Here is a 16,486-nt window from a genome sequence, read left to right as displayed (position 1 = left end):
TATCTCATGTAAATGTCAAATTATGTGTTCACTCCATAAGTTTAAACCAAATAAATATCTAATAAAAAAAAAATTTATTTAAATTTAATTATAAATGTTTGTACAAAAAATAAACTTTTCGACGCATATCATTTTCAAAATAGCAAAATTTACAATTTAACAGCTGCCATTTAATAAGTTGACTGAATTTTCAAAGATCGAAAAATATAGAGACTTAAACTAGCGAAACTAAAAACACCACCATGTCCTGGTTTCATGATAAGTTTTAACAAATTCAACAGGTTAGGAGATAATGACAAAAATCTTAACTGAATATTCGATATTATCTCATGATTTTTCTATTCCCTCAAATTTTGTTACACTATTTTATAATTTTTGGTACTCCCTCGTAATATTATTTTATATTGCATGTTCCGAAATCATGTTTTGCCATGAGAAATCAATTTTTAGTGGTCGAAAATTATTATTTTTGCATACTAATAAAATTTGTTATATACACTAATAAATTTGAACATATTGAAAGTAAATAACTAAAGCAAATTTTTTAAGATGAGCCGATATTTAGTACTTTGGTGACAAACAAATAATCCATCATTTCTTATTTAATTTCAAACGATCATCCTATAATTTAACCAAACAAGTAACCCATTATTTCTTTTTTCTAACTATATGAGCTCATGAAAGCCAAAACCCAAATCAAGCAAGTGATTCAATCCAAATCCGAATTAAAACTCTCAACTTCGTCTTAAATTCTTGAACAATTAACAACAACATAATAAAGAAGTCTAAAACTGTGGATTGGTTTCTATGAGCCCATTGCTCAACAAAGAGTCCTATCAAAAGCTCTTCTAAAACATTCCTTTAAGAAAGCTACAGTTTGAACTCCTTGGTTTACATAACTTACATTCTCAACAACTTCAAAAGAAGCCATTAATACCTGTAACTCATAAAGCAAATATAAATCCACCAGTACCTGCAGCAACATGCCAACAAAAAGAAAAGCTCAAGACTTAGCAATGGCATCACCTTATGCCAAATAGCATAGCATCCTTGATTGAAGCAACGGTTGTTGATAAGATAGCATCAATGATTTTGAGCGTCGACGGACGCATATATTCCTTGTTGCTTAATCTGTCGACGCTTTGAAACGCTAGGGTTAAGATACTTCCCCCGGCTCCATCTCCTTGCCCAGGTGCCTTATCAGGCATAATGCTGAACCCTGATGGCAAAATAGATACAAATTTTGGGTTACCACCATTCAAGATTTTTGACATGGCCATGATATCCATCGGCGCGTACACTATGTACGAGCCAGTTTCATCGGTGTAGCTTTCTTGGAGATATAGTATCTCGATCTTGTTCGGTGATGACTGCAAATTTTTTAGTATGCTTATTAGCTAGTTCATGGAGGAAATTGTGATGAGAAAAGAAAAGGAAATGATCGAAACACTCACATTCACTTGCATAATGGAAACTCGATTTCCAGGATTTTCACCATTACTGACATACACAAGTTCTCGGACATGTCGTTGGTTTGAAAGCAAATCCCACTGCATAATTATACACCCCGGGATCCATCCATGAAAAGTTACACGCTCAATGGAGTAATATATATACACATATATGTTTGTATACATGCATGCATTCAGACGGCAGTACAAGAAAATAACCCTAAAAAATTAAACACGTATATATATAAGTTTTACATACCCTGTTTCTTGTACGTTCATGACGAAGAAAATCGAACAGAACCTCCATCGGAACCGGAATTTGAATTGAAGTAGTGAAGATTACAATGTTACCAGAAGGCTTCCCAGGAACCTTTAATATATTTCCGTATCTCAACCTAACATCTTGAGCAGCAAAGTTTTGAGGTAACCCCGACCATACATTCTCAGAACATGAATTAATATTGTTGAAAAAATTCTTAGTCATCTTTTCTGCCAGTTTCAGCAGACTCCCCCTCCCTTCTTGTGGTATTAAAACTGTTTTTTCCAAACAAATCAAATTACATCAACAAGTGTTCATTAAGTTGGCGCATGTAATGTAAATAGAAAGCAGGAATAAATTAAAATTTTTACCCCCATCAGTTGTAGGAGCGGTTCTAGCCATTGAAGTTGTGAGCCATTGGCAATGCCTGTTGATGGTTGCAATCCATCGTTTGGCACTAAATGCAAAACCTGAGCTAACAATGGGACGAAAGAGAGGGTGAAGTGATTTGTTATCAACTTCAACATGTTCAATCCATGTTACCTTTGACCCTCTATTGCCTACTTCTTGGATTACACAACCTGATGGCCTTCTTCGAAACTGTACTTGTGGATACGGGAATAAATTCTCCAAGGAAACATCAACCACTCCCCATGTTCCATTTGTGTGCTTTTTACAGTACCTTGCGAAGTAGCTTTGTCTTGCTGGTATTAACGGTGTACACTGATGAAACTCTGCTGACATCTGATGAGAAAACAAATAAAATGGAATTTGGAAGACTAGTTACCATATGAATATATTAATTATTAGAGAAAGAAACAAAGAAATCGACCGTAGAGGATATTTTAGGAATTATAGCGGCATCTAATGATACCCCTAAACACTAAAACAAATAAAACGGATTTTTTGAAGAGAACCATTAGCTAGTTACTAAATATAGGCAAAGCAAGTACGTAATTATCTCGAACATATTAATTATAAGAGAAAAAACAAGAAGATGAATCGTAATAAATATATTAACCGTAAGAGAAAAACAAACTAATGGATCATAATCAAGTACATAAAATATCGGGGGAAGAACACAGAAATAATCCATCATAATCGAGTGCATTTAATGATTTTCGTAAACCCGAAAGCGAAACCTTGTAGTTAACAAAAGAGTATTCAACTATGAAACAACTCTTTCCTTAAATTTGCATGAGATTCTTTCTTTTCATATATGAATCATTTCAAGTAAGATTCTACAAAACAATAAAGCTCCTAAATAAATGTTTCAATATCAATATGTATGTTCAGCAAAACAATAGTGAATTTTTGTACTAAATTTTAATGCATGGAATATTGTTGAGATATCAATAGGGTATTGAATAAAGTAAAATTAGATATAAAATGGATAAATATCAAAATTATACATGAACTTTCTATACAATGTGATACATTAATTTTGATTTTGAGCAATTTATACATAAAATTTTGATTCAAACCATTAAAGACTATTATCGACTATACGTCTATTGTTGTATAGATAAATAATTATATTTATCGAATGTAAAAACAAATGAATGTAGTTATTTTTTAAAAATACATACAATTGAATCAAATCGAAGTTTCAAGTGTCTAATTAAACCAAAATAAAAGTTTCATGTGTGTATATAATTGTCGCAAATCAAAATTCATGTATCGCATTCCACATTTAATCAAAGCCAAAGTGTAAATTTTAGATTAAAATGAAGATGATGTTTGAGGTTTACCACTTGAAGAACCCCATTGTAGCTCCCGTCAACGTTTTCTAATATAACTCCTAACAATGTTGTCCTCGAGACAATGCTGTAAAATGTTGTCCCCCATTGTTTCTAATCACAAGAACATGGAAAATGTTAGTTCATTAACAACTTCATAAATGAGTAATTTTACATAATGAAGTGGAACAAGGGGAAACAAAATCCCTACCGTATCCATGAGCAATTGGAGGATGTTCATAGGGTTCATCTCAACAAATGCGGTCTCTCGAGAAGTTTCGATATTCAAAGGCTCGAAATTGAGTTTCGAAAAGGATGAGGGGACATCTTGATCAAAGTTACAGTTGCAGTCATAGCTTAGGAAACATTGGGGTTCACCAACTTCAACCATCCTCATTATCTGTTCCATTGTTGCATCAAAGCTACCGAATTCCCTCAAGTATTGAAACCCATTTAGAGTCTCCATTCCATCGTTTCCATTGTGTTGCCATAGTGGTTCACCCATTATTGCCAACTTAAACAGCTCTTCCATGGCTTCCACAGCTTGTTCGATGATTTTGTTCTTGTTCAGATCAGCTCCTATCGAGACCGCCATAAGAAGATCACTTGCTCGGTTCATATGATCGAGTTTAGCATTCGTCGATGATTCTGAACCCGGTGAATTTTGTGGGGATGGAGGATTATACAATAAAGGGGAGCCAGAATTTTCATTACTTTGTGCAAAATAATCCTCCTGGGAAATAAAACATCAACAAGTGATCGAGATAATAAGGAGAAAATGGCTTAATTTCTCATTGTATTCTGTTTCCACCATAATGAAATGGACTTCAGAATATAGTATTTTTTTATACTATTTTCATTTCTAATGAAATAAACAGGCCTCAACTTCATGATTTTCTATTCAAAATTATGTTTCTTTTCAAATGGAATTCAAAATCTAAAGTTATTTTAATACTATTTTCATTTCTATTGAAACAATTAGGCTTCAGCTTTCTGATTTTCTTTTCAAAATGATAATTATTTTGGTCATCATCAAATAAACTTCAAAATGTAGGGTCTTTTCATTCTACTTTCATTTGTATTTAAATAAACAGGTTTGATTTTCTTTTCAAAATGATATTGGTCATCATCAAATAGACTTTAAATTCTAGGGCTTTTTTGTACTCTAAAGAAATTTGGGTTTTTTTTTTTTTTTGTTGAAAAAAGTGATTAACATGAACCTTAGCTTCATAGTTTGTTTTAGGAATGGCTAGAAATATTTTATGTTAGCAAATTAGGTCAGATAAAACTTACAGAGAGTAATACATTTTCTAACCAAGTATCAAAACACTTAACAAAATAAAAAAATTAAAAATTACCACCGGATTCATTTCAGGAGGAGGATTTGCCCCAAAATGGTTATAATTAACCTCAATTTCATACCCAGGAGCTTCTTCTAATCCCACCATAGGACTAATTGCCAAAAGAAAAGAAGAAGAAAAAATTAAACGCTTGCCAAATCCATTTTTGAAAGAAAAATCCCTAGGGAAAATTAAGAATAATTAAAAAAAACACTTACACTTCATCCCCTGCTACAATTATATTTTGAATATTCTCAAAATAGCCATTGTTGAACACTTCCAAAATATTATTTTGTTGGATATCATCACTCATGTTTTCACCATTTCCACCTATATTGGCCATCTAAAAAAAAAAAAAAGATTTGTTAGTTTAGTTTACCTATAAGTTTATCTATCTTTCTATCTATCTATAAAATTTTAAATTCTTTATTTCTGAACAAAGCATCAATCAAAATGATAGAAAAACCTTGGAAAAATACAAAATAAAAATTTGAAGAAAAAAGGTAGAATCATCCATAAATGTTTAATAAAATTAAAAAACTAGTTTAATTTACCTAATAATCTATCTATTCAAATAATTAGGCTTCAACTTTTTGATTTTCTTTTCAAAATTATAATTATTTTAGTCATCATCAAATAAACTTCAAAATGTAGGGTCTTTTAATCCTGTTTTCATTTGTATTGAAATAAACAGGTTTGATTTTCTTTTCAAAATGATAGTGGCCATCTTCAAATAGACTTTAAATTCGGGGTTTTTTTTTTGTTTTTGCTACTCTAAAGAAATCTGGGTTTTTTTTTTTCCTGAAAAAATGTGATTAACATGAACCTTAGCATCATAGATTTGCTTTAGGAGTGACTAGAAATATTTTATGTTTAACAAATTAGATCGGACTAAACTTCTAACAAAGTATAAAAAAAATGAACAAAACAAAGAAAATGAAAATTTACCACTGGATTCATTTCAGGAGGAGGATTTGCCCCAAACTGGTTATAATTAACCTCAATTTCATACCCAGGAGCTTCTTGTAATCCCACAATAGGACTAATTGCCAAAAGAAAAGAAGAAGAAGAAAAATTAAACGCTTGCCAAATCCATTTTTGAAAGAAAAATCCCTAGGGAAAACTATGAATAATTAAGAAACACTTACACTTCATCCCCTGCTACAACTATATTTTGATTATTCTCAAAATAACCATTGTTGAACACTTCCAAAATATTATTTTGTTGGATATCATCACTCACGTTTTCACCATTTTCACCAATATTGGCCATCTAAAAAAGAGTTTTTTTAGTTTAGTTTATCCATCTTTCTGGCTATCTATAAATTTTTAAATTCTTTTTTCCCTAAATCAGCATCAATCAAAATGATAGAAAAATCTTTCAAAAATACAAAATAAAAAATTTGAAGAAAAAAGATAGAATCATCAATAAATGTTTAATAAAACTAAAAGAACTGTTTAATTGACCTAATAATTTACTATCTGCAAATTTTTAAATTCTCTTTTTCCTTGAACCAACATCAATCAAAATAATAGAAAAATCTTTGAAAAATACAAAAATAAATTAAAAAAGCGCGAGGATAAGTGTTTTAAAAAAAATCAAAATCATCCATAAATGTTTTATGTGTAAGTGTCTTTGAAAAAAATCTTTCAAAAAGAAAACCATACCTTAAACAAAAAGTGACGAACAAAATTTGCCTTCTTTCTCAGGAGTACAACATAAAATTTATCTTCTTCCTCAGGAGCACAGCACTGAATTTATATACATATATTTCAGAGGAAAAGTAAATGGTGAGTAAGAAAGGAGCGTAACAAAAAAAGTGTTGAAAACTGCTGAGGGTAAATGGACAGTTCCTGAAAGAGTGTGTGTTTTTTTGTGTTTTTGCTTTCTGATCTCCGTCAATCAGTTCTTTTGGGTGAAACGTAAAATTTATTATATATTTGAGGGCAAAAACAAATGGTGGGTACCAAAGGAGTGTTTGGAAAAGAGTGTTGAAATGTTGAGGGTATTTGCTGACGTGACAGTTCTTTAAAATATGATTGAGACAGTTTATGAAAGCGTTTGTGTGTGTTCTTTTTTTGTTTTTGGTTTCTGTTCTCTTGAATTCTTTTTTTTTAGTGAAACATAAAAATTATGTTACTAAACCCTATTTTTTATACTTTTTCCTTTCTTTTATTTTAAATGTTTTTTCATATTAGTTTAATTAAGAAATTGTGAACAATTTCGAGCATAAATTTATATAAAAATATTTTTCAATGTATGTATATATACCTGCAATAATTGTTAGGGTTGAATGCAGGCAATAATGAAGATTTGATTATTAGGGATTGGATAAAGATAATTGAGAGTAGGGAAGTGGGTGAGATTGAAGGATCTTGTGTGCAGATTTTTTCTAAGCATCCAAGCTTAAGGGGTTATTATTCGAAAGGTATGATTTTGGGATAAAGTCCCTTCTAGTGGTGGCATTTTGTTTTCAGTATGATATCAAATTTCTCTATGAAAGGTAAAGATTTATGTAATAATCTGGTCGTGTTGAGAGGTACGTGAATTAATAGTGATTTTGTGTGGGTTATGGAGATTGTATTTACCATTAGGAGCAGAAGATGAGTCCGTTCTTGAGGAATGGTTATTTTGGGGGTTGAGATGATAGAAGAGGCTGTGGGGAGTTGAGTGACCCATGGTTTTTGTGTCACTTGCCAGCCAATGATTAAAAGGGTGGTTTTTATTCCCTTTTATTTGTTTTGTGCTCTATACGCATTCAGCTGGTTTGTTGTAGGATGAAGTGAAATTTTTTTTTTCTTCATAAACTAATTGTGCTTTCTGACTTTTGTTTGTCAACATTAGTCTTGGTTGTCGCATTGGAAAATGTAGAACGAAGCTCAGGGTCACTAATAGGAAGCAGTATAGCTTCTATCCAGAAGAGTGCGGCTCCTAAGGTTATATGTGGGACTTTATAAATTGTATATTTTAAGTAAAAACTCCTTAAGTAGTGCAAATGGTAAAACTCCCTTATATGATACGGATCCTACTTGCACTCATGGATGAAGCCTATACGGGTTCTACCATTGGAGATGGAGGAGGAGACTCTGGGTCCGAGGAAAGCTGTACGATTGATGTTGCTGATCCTGTGTTTCTGGAACTTCTTAAGGATGAAAATGATGGCCCTGCTGTATGGTCTTCTATTGATAAAACTCCATTTACAATTAGATGAAAGCAATTGCAAACATAGTATTACTAGAGGAAAGTATAGTTGTCTAACCATTACAGGCTTTTTTAATTAGGAATTTGTTTCTCAGTGCTCTTGTACAGTGCTTTGCTTTTTAATTTTTAGATTGTTCATTTTCTCTATATCAAGTATTTTGAATTTCTATTAATGCAAGTAAAAGCAACACTTTGCATTTCTAAATTAAGGCTAGCTTACTTTAATATTGTACGCTCTTCCAATAGTACAATATCATATTTTTTGAGCTATGAATTGTGTATATAACTAGGCTAACCTGGTTTTTGTTTGTTTTGTAACTAATATCCCTTTTTTTTTCTGTAGTTTGAAATAAGTCGACACTTGACAGAAGATTGATTGTTTCAGGAACGCCATTGGACTTCTCCTGGGGTTGCTGCAGTACTACAAGCTGCAACAAATAGCCCTCAGTCTGATAGATTAAAGCAGATGCTCAATATCACACCTCGGCTTCTTCATATGTATTTTACTGTTGCTTTGCGCGATGCAAATAACTGTATGTTTTATGTTTTGTTTTTTTTAATCCATTTGATATCCTTTTTAGTGCTTTTATAACTCTATCTGCAGGATGTAGCTTTAGTTTAAGTGTCGATACTCATTGCTTGTATCTTAATTTGTGTTCTTGCCTCTCTTTTGTAGCATTAATCTGTGCATTAATTCCCATTCTGATGGCCAGAAATTCTACATTATTTCCTGACAAGAACTATATGTATGAGGTTTGTATACATTTTCGAAATATTAGTTCTGTTATTGTATTTCTTGTGGGGCTACTACCTTGCGGTTATGTACTACCCTCTAGATACATTAATTATTTGGGTCCATACTAAAGTGCTTATGTTAGGTAAGTGAAATGGTTTTGTATGGATTCAAAGCTTTTCTTGTAAATGTCCATGTAATAGGACATCAATTTAGATGCTGAGATTGGAATGGCTTGTATTTCTGAGAAGCTATAATTGGGCAGGTTGGCAGAAGGCTCCTAGAATTCATGCTTGCTTCGTTTCAGCGTTCTCCGGATTTTATTGCACTTTTGAAGGTATTATTCACTCAAGTTTCTCCATAAATTTTGGTTCTCCGTATATTTTATTGCACTGCTGGGGGTAAATGGACAGTTCATGAAAGTGTGTGTTTTTGCTTTCTGTTCGCCGTCAATCAATTTTTTGGGGGGAAACATAGAATATATCTTCTTTCTGAGTACAACACTGGATTTATATATATTTGAGGGGAAAAATAAATGGTGAGTACCAAAGGAGTGTTTAGAAAAGAGTGTTGAAATGTTGAGGGTATTTGCTGAAGTGGTAGTTCTTCAAAATATGATTGGTTAAAAGGATTTAATAGACAGTTCATGAAAGTGTGTGTGTGTGTGTGTGTGTTTTTTGTCACCACCAAATAAACTTCAAAATGTAGGGTCTTTTAATTCTTTTTCATTTGTATTGAAATAAACAGGTTTGATTTTCTTTTCAAAATGATAGTGGTCATCTTCAAATAGACTTTAAATTCTAGGATTTTTTTTCTACTATAAAGAAATCTGGGTTTCTTTTTTTCTTTTTCTGAAAAAAAGTGATTAACATGAACCTTAGCTTCATAGATTTGCTTTAGGAATGGCTAGAAACATTTTATGTTTAGCAAATTAGATCAAATTAAACTTCTAACAAAGTATAAAAAAAATGAACAAAACAAAGAAAATGAAAATTTACCACTAGATTCATTTCAGGAGGAGGATTTGCCTCAAACTGGTTATAATTACCTTCAATTTCATACCCAGGAGCTTCTTCATCCCACAATAGGACTAATTGCCAAAACAAAAGAAGAAGAAGAAGAAATTAAACTCTTGCCAAATTCATTTTTGAAAGAAAAATCCCTTGGGAAAATTAAGAATAATTAAGAAACACTTACACTTCATCCCATGCTACAACTCTATTTTGAATATTCTCAAAATAACCATTGTTGAACACATCCAAAATATTATTTTGTTGGATATCATCACTCACGTTTTCACCATTTCCACCAATATTGGCCATCTAAAAAAAAGATTTTTTAGTTTAGTTTATCTATCTTTCTGTCTATCTATAAATTTTTAAATTCTTTTTTCCCTAGATCAACATCAATCAAAATGATAGAAAAACCTTTCAAAAATACAAAATAAAAATTTGAAGAAAAAGATAGAATCATCAATAAATGTTTAATAAAACTAAAAAAAAGTTTAATTTACCTAATAATCTATCTATCGCAAATTTTAAATTCTCTTTCCCGAACCAACATCAATCAAAATGATAGAAAAATCTTTAAAAATACAAAAATAAATTAAAAAAGTGCAAGGACTAGTATTTTAAAAAAACAAAATCAAAATCATCCATAAATGTTTTATCTATAAGTGTCTTTGAAAATAAAATCTTTCAAAAAGAAAAAAGAAAACCATACCTTAAACAAAAAGTGACGAACAAATATGCCTTCGTTCTCATGAGTACAACATAAAATTTATCTTCTTTCTCAGGAGTACAGCTTTGAATTTATATACATATATTTTAGAGGAAAAGTAAATGTTAAGTAAGAAAGAAGCGTCACGAAAAGAGTGTTGAAAACTGCTGAGGGTAAATGGACAGTTCATGAAAATGTGTGTGTTTTTTTGTGTTTATGCAGCTAGTGAACTTTTTCAATGTCTAGAGCTACTTTTGTATGTTTGTTTTCTCAAACAAAATTTTCTTTCTAATGTTGGTTGTTACATGCTGACTTTATTCTCGAGGAATAAATCTGAATTTTTGTAGCATAAATAATTTGATGAAGGTAATGGTTGTGCTTTAATGACGCCCCCTCGACCAGCATTTCACTACATGAATAGTTACCAACATCTCTTTTTATTCCCTAAAAGTCATTCCACAAATCATCTCAGGTACATCTAAGCATACATTACATCATTTTGGTTAATACATTTCATGTCTTTTTATGAATAAATTCATTCAATTACATCCTATAGTTGACTAAATGTTTAATTAAACTAAAAAAATGAGTTTAAATTTACCTAATAACCTACCTTAAACAAAATGTGGTGAACAGATTTGTCTTCTTTCTAAAGAGTACAACACTGAACTTATAGATATATATATGAGAGGGAAAATAAATGGTAAGTAGTAAATGAGCATTAGAAGGGTACATGGGACAAGAGTGTTGAAATTTGTTGATTGACACTTCTTTGAAATATGATTAGTTAAAGGTTTTAATGGACAGTTTTTGAGAGTGTGTGCATTTTTTGTTTTTGCTTTATGTTCTCACTCAATGCTTTTTTGGGTGAAACATAAATTTGAAAATATTAAACCCTTATTTTTTTATATTATTTCCTTCTTTTATATTAAATGCTTTTTCATATTAGCTTAATTAATAAATTTTGAATAGTTTTGAGCATAAATTTATATAATAATATGTTTATATACATGAGATAATTGTTAGGGTTGAATGCAGGTAATAATTAGGATTTGATTATTAGAGATTAGACAAATAATTTAGAGTAGGGAAGTGGGTGAGATGGAAAGAGCTTGAGTGCAGATTTCAGTGTGGCGTCCAATTTTATACAACTATTATTCAAAAGGAATGGTTTGGGGATTTCCCCTTCTAGTGGTGACATTTTGTTTTCAGGATGAAATCATTTTTCAAGTTGTGGTTTCTATAATAATTTGGTCGTTATGTGAATTAATAGTGATTTTGTGTGGGTTATGGTGATTGTGTTTATCATGAGGAGCAGTGGATTTACGAGGAATGGTTATTTTGGGGTGGCTTTATCTTGAGATGATAGAAGGGGCTGTGGGGATTGAAAGTTTTTGTGTCACTTGCCAATGATTAAAAGGGTGGTTTTGTTGCTCTGCTTTAGTTAAAGTATGATTGATGTGATTTCAATTTTGAATTTCAATCTGTTGGTATAGTTGGAAACTAAGTGGATTGTGAGGCCAAGTTTTATTCAATTTGATGGAGAATAGTTTTTGTAAACGAGGGTTTTAATTTTTGAAAGTGTGCTACTTAATTTCTCTTAAGATTGTGCTTCTCAAGTCTAGTGGTGTTTTTTATGGGTAAGCTATCAACATTGTAATTGCACTTTAGAGGCAAGTAGCCTTTAACTAATCCTTTGCGCTAGCATAAATTGAACCGGTATCAAGGGAGTGGTGGAAAATTCAAGCAGGTGTATGGTATCATTGGCCACTGTGTGGTGCTCAAGCGCATCATTCATCCTGTGGAAAATTGCAGTGCGGATAGTGCAAGATGCAAATTCTTGGCACTAATTGACATCCATTGTATCAATACAAATAGATTAACGTCTCCAATTTGAAACTTATGGCTAGTTTTTAAATTTTATTTTACTTTTGTTGTTGCCGAAACCTTTTTTGAAATCGACTTTTTAGTTTAAAAAACAAAAATGGAGTCGCCACCAATCCTTTTCAATTAGGTGTGATTGGATCACCTCAAAACTTAATCATTTTAATAAAATGTTAGATTTACTAAAACAATTATTTGCTGTCTACATAATCCAAGAAATGGGTACTTAGTTTATTACTTCATGTCTTGACGTCAAAAATTGAGAATGCAAAGAGAATTTAAAATTTAATCCCTTTTTACATGATGTTATTTGATGGCATTGAAAATGACACTATCTAAATTGAATTTTTAATGAGGAGGTTTTCTTATTTCGGGTCGATCAAGACGAAAGTTATCTCCAGTAAGTTGGGACGCAAAATCTCGAATTCTCGAAAATAAGAACGCTCATCGATTAATTATTGCCCAAATCTTATGTATTTTTTTAAAAATTTATTCCTTTTTTTTAAAAAAAAAAGGGATGTTCGATTATTTCGGTTCAAAAAGAAAATCGTACTCCGTAAGTTAGAGGCACAATTTCTCGAATCCCCTAATTAAAGAACAACACCTTGGTTCAAATTGTTAAATATACAATGTATGAATATTATGCTTCTAGTATGACATACTATGGACTTATTCGAACATAAACCATTATATGAGATACACGAGTATGTTTAAATGTTTTATATGATGTCATAAGAACATAAATAATGTAATATATCATAATTAATAATAATGTTATAAAAAATGTTAATTAGTGCTAATAATAATTAAGGACCAAATAACAAATTATACAATTTGAAAGGGCAAAATATAAATAACAAAGATTAAAAGTGCAGGGAATTAAAAAGAAATAAGTATGCTGAAATAAATAAATAGAGGAGTAAAATGAAATTTAAATGATATTTAAAGTGCAAATTAAAAGCAAAGAAGTAAATAAAAGGCTAAAAGGAAATAATCGGGAATTTTGAGGTAAAATTGTAAATTCTGTAATTTAAAGAGAAAATATAATAAATAAAAATTTAAACATGCTGGAATTTAAATAACAAAAAGTAAATGGACCGAATCTAAAGATAAGGATTATTGCACTTTTGAAGGTATTATTCACTCAAGTTTCTCCATATATTTTGGTTTTCCAACTTGTATTGAGCATCTACATTAATTGTTGCTGAAATTGATGTTTAAAGGATTGCAATTCTTCTGTCCTTTATTTTGTATAAGTTATGGTCCATTTAACCTTCTGGAGAAGCCTATAGTTGACAGACTCGGGTAAGCATATGACAGCCCAGAAAAGGTCAATAATTACATCCTGTGTTTCGCTTTTCATGCATTAGGGATCTGACTTCATATGTCTGTTCTTCCTTGAATAGACAGAATTGGCGTTACAATTGTGTTGGGCGGTTGGAGAGCATGGTGGGGGTGGTGGGTCGCACAAAGATGCAGCTAGGGAACTTTTTGAAAGTCTAGAGCTACTTTTGTATGAAAACCTTTCATCTAGGTAATATTTTCGTTTCCTCAAACAAAATTTCTTTCTAATGTTGGTTGTTATATGCTGACTTTAATCTCGGTTTCGGAAGTCGTCTAGGTCTGAGGCAGGAGTCCGTCAACCTAAAAGCGCAATGGGGTGCAAATTAATAGAGTGGTGGAATCGACCAAGTCCAAGGGAGTGACTTGCTGGTCAGGGTGGCCGAGGCATTTCTTGAGCATAGATATATGAAATACGGGATGGATGGGAGCAGTGGAGGGAAGATCAAGCTCGTATGCGACTGGACCAACTCGTTTGAGGACTTGATATGGACCAAAATATCTGCGACCGAGCTTTGAATGGCGCTGCAATCGTATAGATGATTGACGATAAGGTTGTAATTTAACGTATAACCAGTCCCCAACATTGAAACTAATATCTCGGCGATGTTGATCAGCGTAGAACTTCATCCTAGCCTGAGCTTGGGTGAGATTGAATTTTAGCAGCTGCAAAATATGGTCTCGTTCGAGTAACTGAGCATCAACAAAAGGGTGGTCGCTGTCATCCTTCACGTACCGTGCCACTGTAGGTGGGGGGCGACCATACAACACTTCAAAAGGTGTCATTTGTGCAGCCGTCTGGTATGATGTGTTGTACCAATATTCGGCCCAAGGTAAGAATAACATCCAAGAAGTAGGGTGGTCCGAAACATAGCAACGCAAATACATTTCTAAGCATCGGTTGAGGGCCTCCGTTTGGCCGTCAGACTGTGGATGGTATGCGGTGCTCATACTCAGTGTCGTGCCTTGGAGACGATGTACTTCCTTCCAAAAGCTACTAAGAAAACGAGGGTCACGGTCCGAAACAATTTCCGTAGGGATGCCGTGTAGCCGCACTACTTCTTGCACAAAGGCAGAAGCAACCATTTGACTAGAAAATTGAGTTGGTAAACCCACAAAATGCCCATACTTCGAAAGTCGATCAATGACCATCATAACCACGATTTTTCCTTTTGAAGGTGGAAGTCCGGTGATGAAATCCATGGAAACATTTTCAAAGACCAAACTCGGAATTGGGAGAGGTTGAAGAAGGCCGGCTGGAGAAACTGTAGCAGACTTCATCTGTTGACAAATCTGGCAAGAGCGGACGAATTGGGTGACATCTCGACGCATATGTTTCTAATAAAAATTTGTAGTAAGACGATGAAATGTGCGGGTGATGCCGGAGTGGCCACCAACAGGGGACGAATGGAATTCAGTCAAAAGAGAAGTGTGAAGTGGAGAATCAGAAGGTAGCACCAACCGAGAGTTAAAGAACAGTAACTTGTCTTTGAACAAAAATCCAGGTAAAGAGGCTGGATCAGTAGCTAAACGTTGCTGCAAAGCAAGCAGCTCAGGGTGCACCGCATTGGCCTCTCTTAGCTGATCAACTATAGAGAATTGAACATGAGAAAGGGCCAATAAATGAGCAGCAGGGACCCGAGATAAGGCATCCACTGCAGTGTTGATTCGGCCTGGTCGGTAAACGATGTCGAAGTCATAGCCAATCAATTTGCCTAACCATTTTTGTTGATCCGGTGTTTGAATTACCTGAGAGGTAAGACTCTTCAATGATTGCTGATCAGTAATAATTGTAAATCGGCTACCCAAAAGGTACTGGCGCCATTTAGAAACCGCTTGCGTAATAGCATACATTTCCGTTGATATGTGGAGGATTGTTGCAAGCGAGGCTAAGTCGGTGGTCGTAATATGTAATAGGGTGACCATCTTGTGAAAGGAATGACCGATTCCAGATACCAAGCATCTGTTTCCACAACAAATGGTTTGCTGAAATCAGGCAATGCAATAATAGGGGCTTATTGACAATTGTTTCAATAGCTCAAAAGCCGTGTGGGCTAAGGGAGTCCATTGGAAAGCATCTGTACGGAGCAAATCAGTCAAGGGACCAGCAATGGCCGCAAAGTGACGGATAAACGGTGATAATACCGCCAAGCCGAGAAACCACGAAACGACTTTGACGGCAAGGGAATAGGCCATGAGTGGATGGCTTTAATTTTTTCGGGATCCACCTGAACTCCCTGCCGAGAAACAATATGTCCTAAATATCCAATGCTTGTATGACCAAATAGACATTTAGAGCGTTTCGCCACTAGCTTGTGCTCACGGAGGAGATGAAAAACAACACTGATATGTTCCAAATGCGTTTCCCAATCTTGACTATAAATCAAAATGTCGTCAAAGAAAACCAACACAAACTTGCGGAGGTACGAACGAAAAACTGAATTCATAAGACTTTGAAAGGTAGACGGTGAGTTTGTGAGTCCAAACGGTATGACGAGGAACTCATAGTGCCCGTCATGAGTCTGAAAGGCGGTCTTGCTTTCATCCCCGGCTCTAACTCTAATTTGATGGAATCCAGCTAATAAATCAAGCTTGGAGAAATACATAGCCCCATGAAGTTCATCGAATAACTCATCGATTGACGGAATCAGAAATCGATCTTTGATGGTCACGGCATTAAGGGCCCGGTAATCGACACAAAAGCGCCATGAGCCATCTTTCTTGCGTACTAACAAGACTGGTGAGGAAAAAGGACTTGTACTTGGTTGAATTATACCATCAGCCAGCATTTCTGAAACCAATTGCTCTATTTCCCGTT

General features: G+C 33.4%; 1 protein-coding gene and 1 long non-coding RNA gene across 2 annotated transcripts; one reads left to right on the top strand and one right to left on the bottom strand.

Annotated features, from left to right (window-relative positions):
* Window positions 1–727: 727 nt before the first annotated feature.
* On the bottom strand, window positions 728–6,062 carry LOC105780393 (homeobox-leucine zipper protein ROC1). Its single transcript, XM_052627744.1, has 10 exons — window positions 5,938–6,062; window positions 5,738–5,831; window positions 5,008–5,132; window positions 4,808–4,901; window positions 3,661–4,182; window positions 3,462–3,563; window positions 2,082–2,454; window positions 1,711–1,985; window positions 1,455–1,550; window positions 728–1,370 (listed from the first exon to the last, which is right to left on the bottom strand). The coding sequence occupies exons 1-10, from the start codon at window positions 6,060–6,062 to the stop codon at window positions 1,023–1,025; spliced, it is 2,154 nt and encodes a 717-aa protein (XP_052483704.1). The 3' UTR covers window positions 728–1,022.
* Window positions 6,063–13,613: 7,551 nt separating this feature from the next.
* LOC128041317 (uncharacterized) lies at window positions 13,614–13,964 on the top strand. Its single transcript, XR_008196122.1, has 3 exons — window positions 13,614–13,657; window positions 13,734–13,861; window positions 13,941–13,964. It is a non-coding gene; the product is annotated as an uncharacterized LOC128041317 (long non-coding RNA).
* The last annotated feature ends 2,522 nt before the right edge of the window (window positions 13,965–16,486 follow it).

Source organism: Gossypium raimondii, chromosome 1, assembly GCF_025698545.1.
Source record: "Gossypium raimondii isolate GPD5lz chromosome 1, ASM2569854v1, whole genome shotgun sequence".
In the NCBI taxonomy this organism is placed as follows: domain Eukaryota; kingdom Viridiplantae; phylum Streptophyta; class Magnoliopsida; order Malvales; family Malvaceae; genus Gossypium; species Gossypium raimondii.
This window is presented reverse-complemented; position numbering and strand designations above follow the sequence as displayed.

What these genes read in the sequence shown, in the direction of transcription:
- LOC105780393 (XM_052627744.1), bottom strand. Translation starts at nt 6,062, where the DNA reads ATGGCCAATATTGGTGAAAATGGTGAAAACGTGAGTGATGATATCCAA. An exon ending in CGCTCCTACAACTGATGGGG is followed by an intron (nt 1,986 to 2,081) that starts GTAAAAATTTTA and finishes TGGAAAAAACAG; the next exon opens with TTTTAATACCACAAGAAGGG. An exon ending in TTTCCATTATGCAAGTGAAT is followed by an intron (nt 1,371 to 1,454) that starts GTGAGTGTTTCG and finishes AAAAATTTGCAG; the next exon opens with TCATCACCGAACAAGATCGA.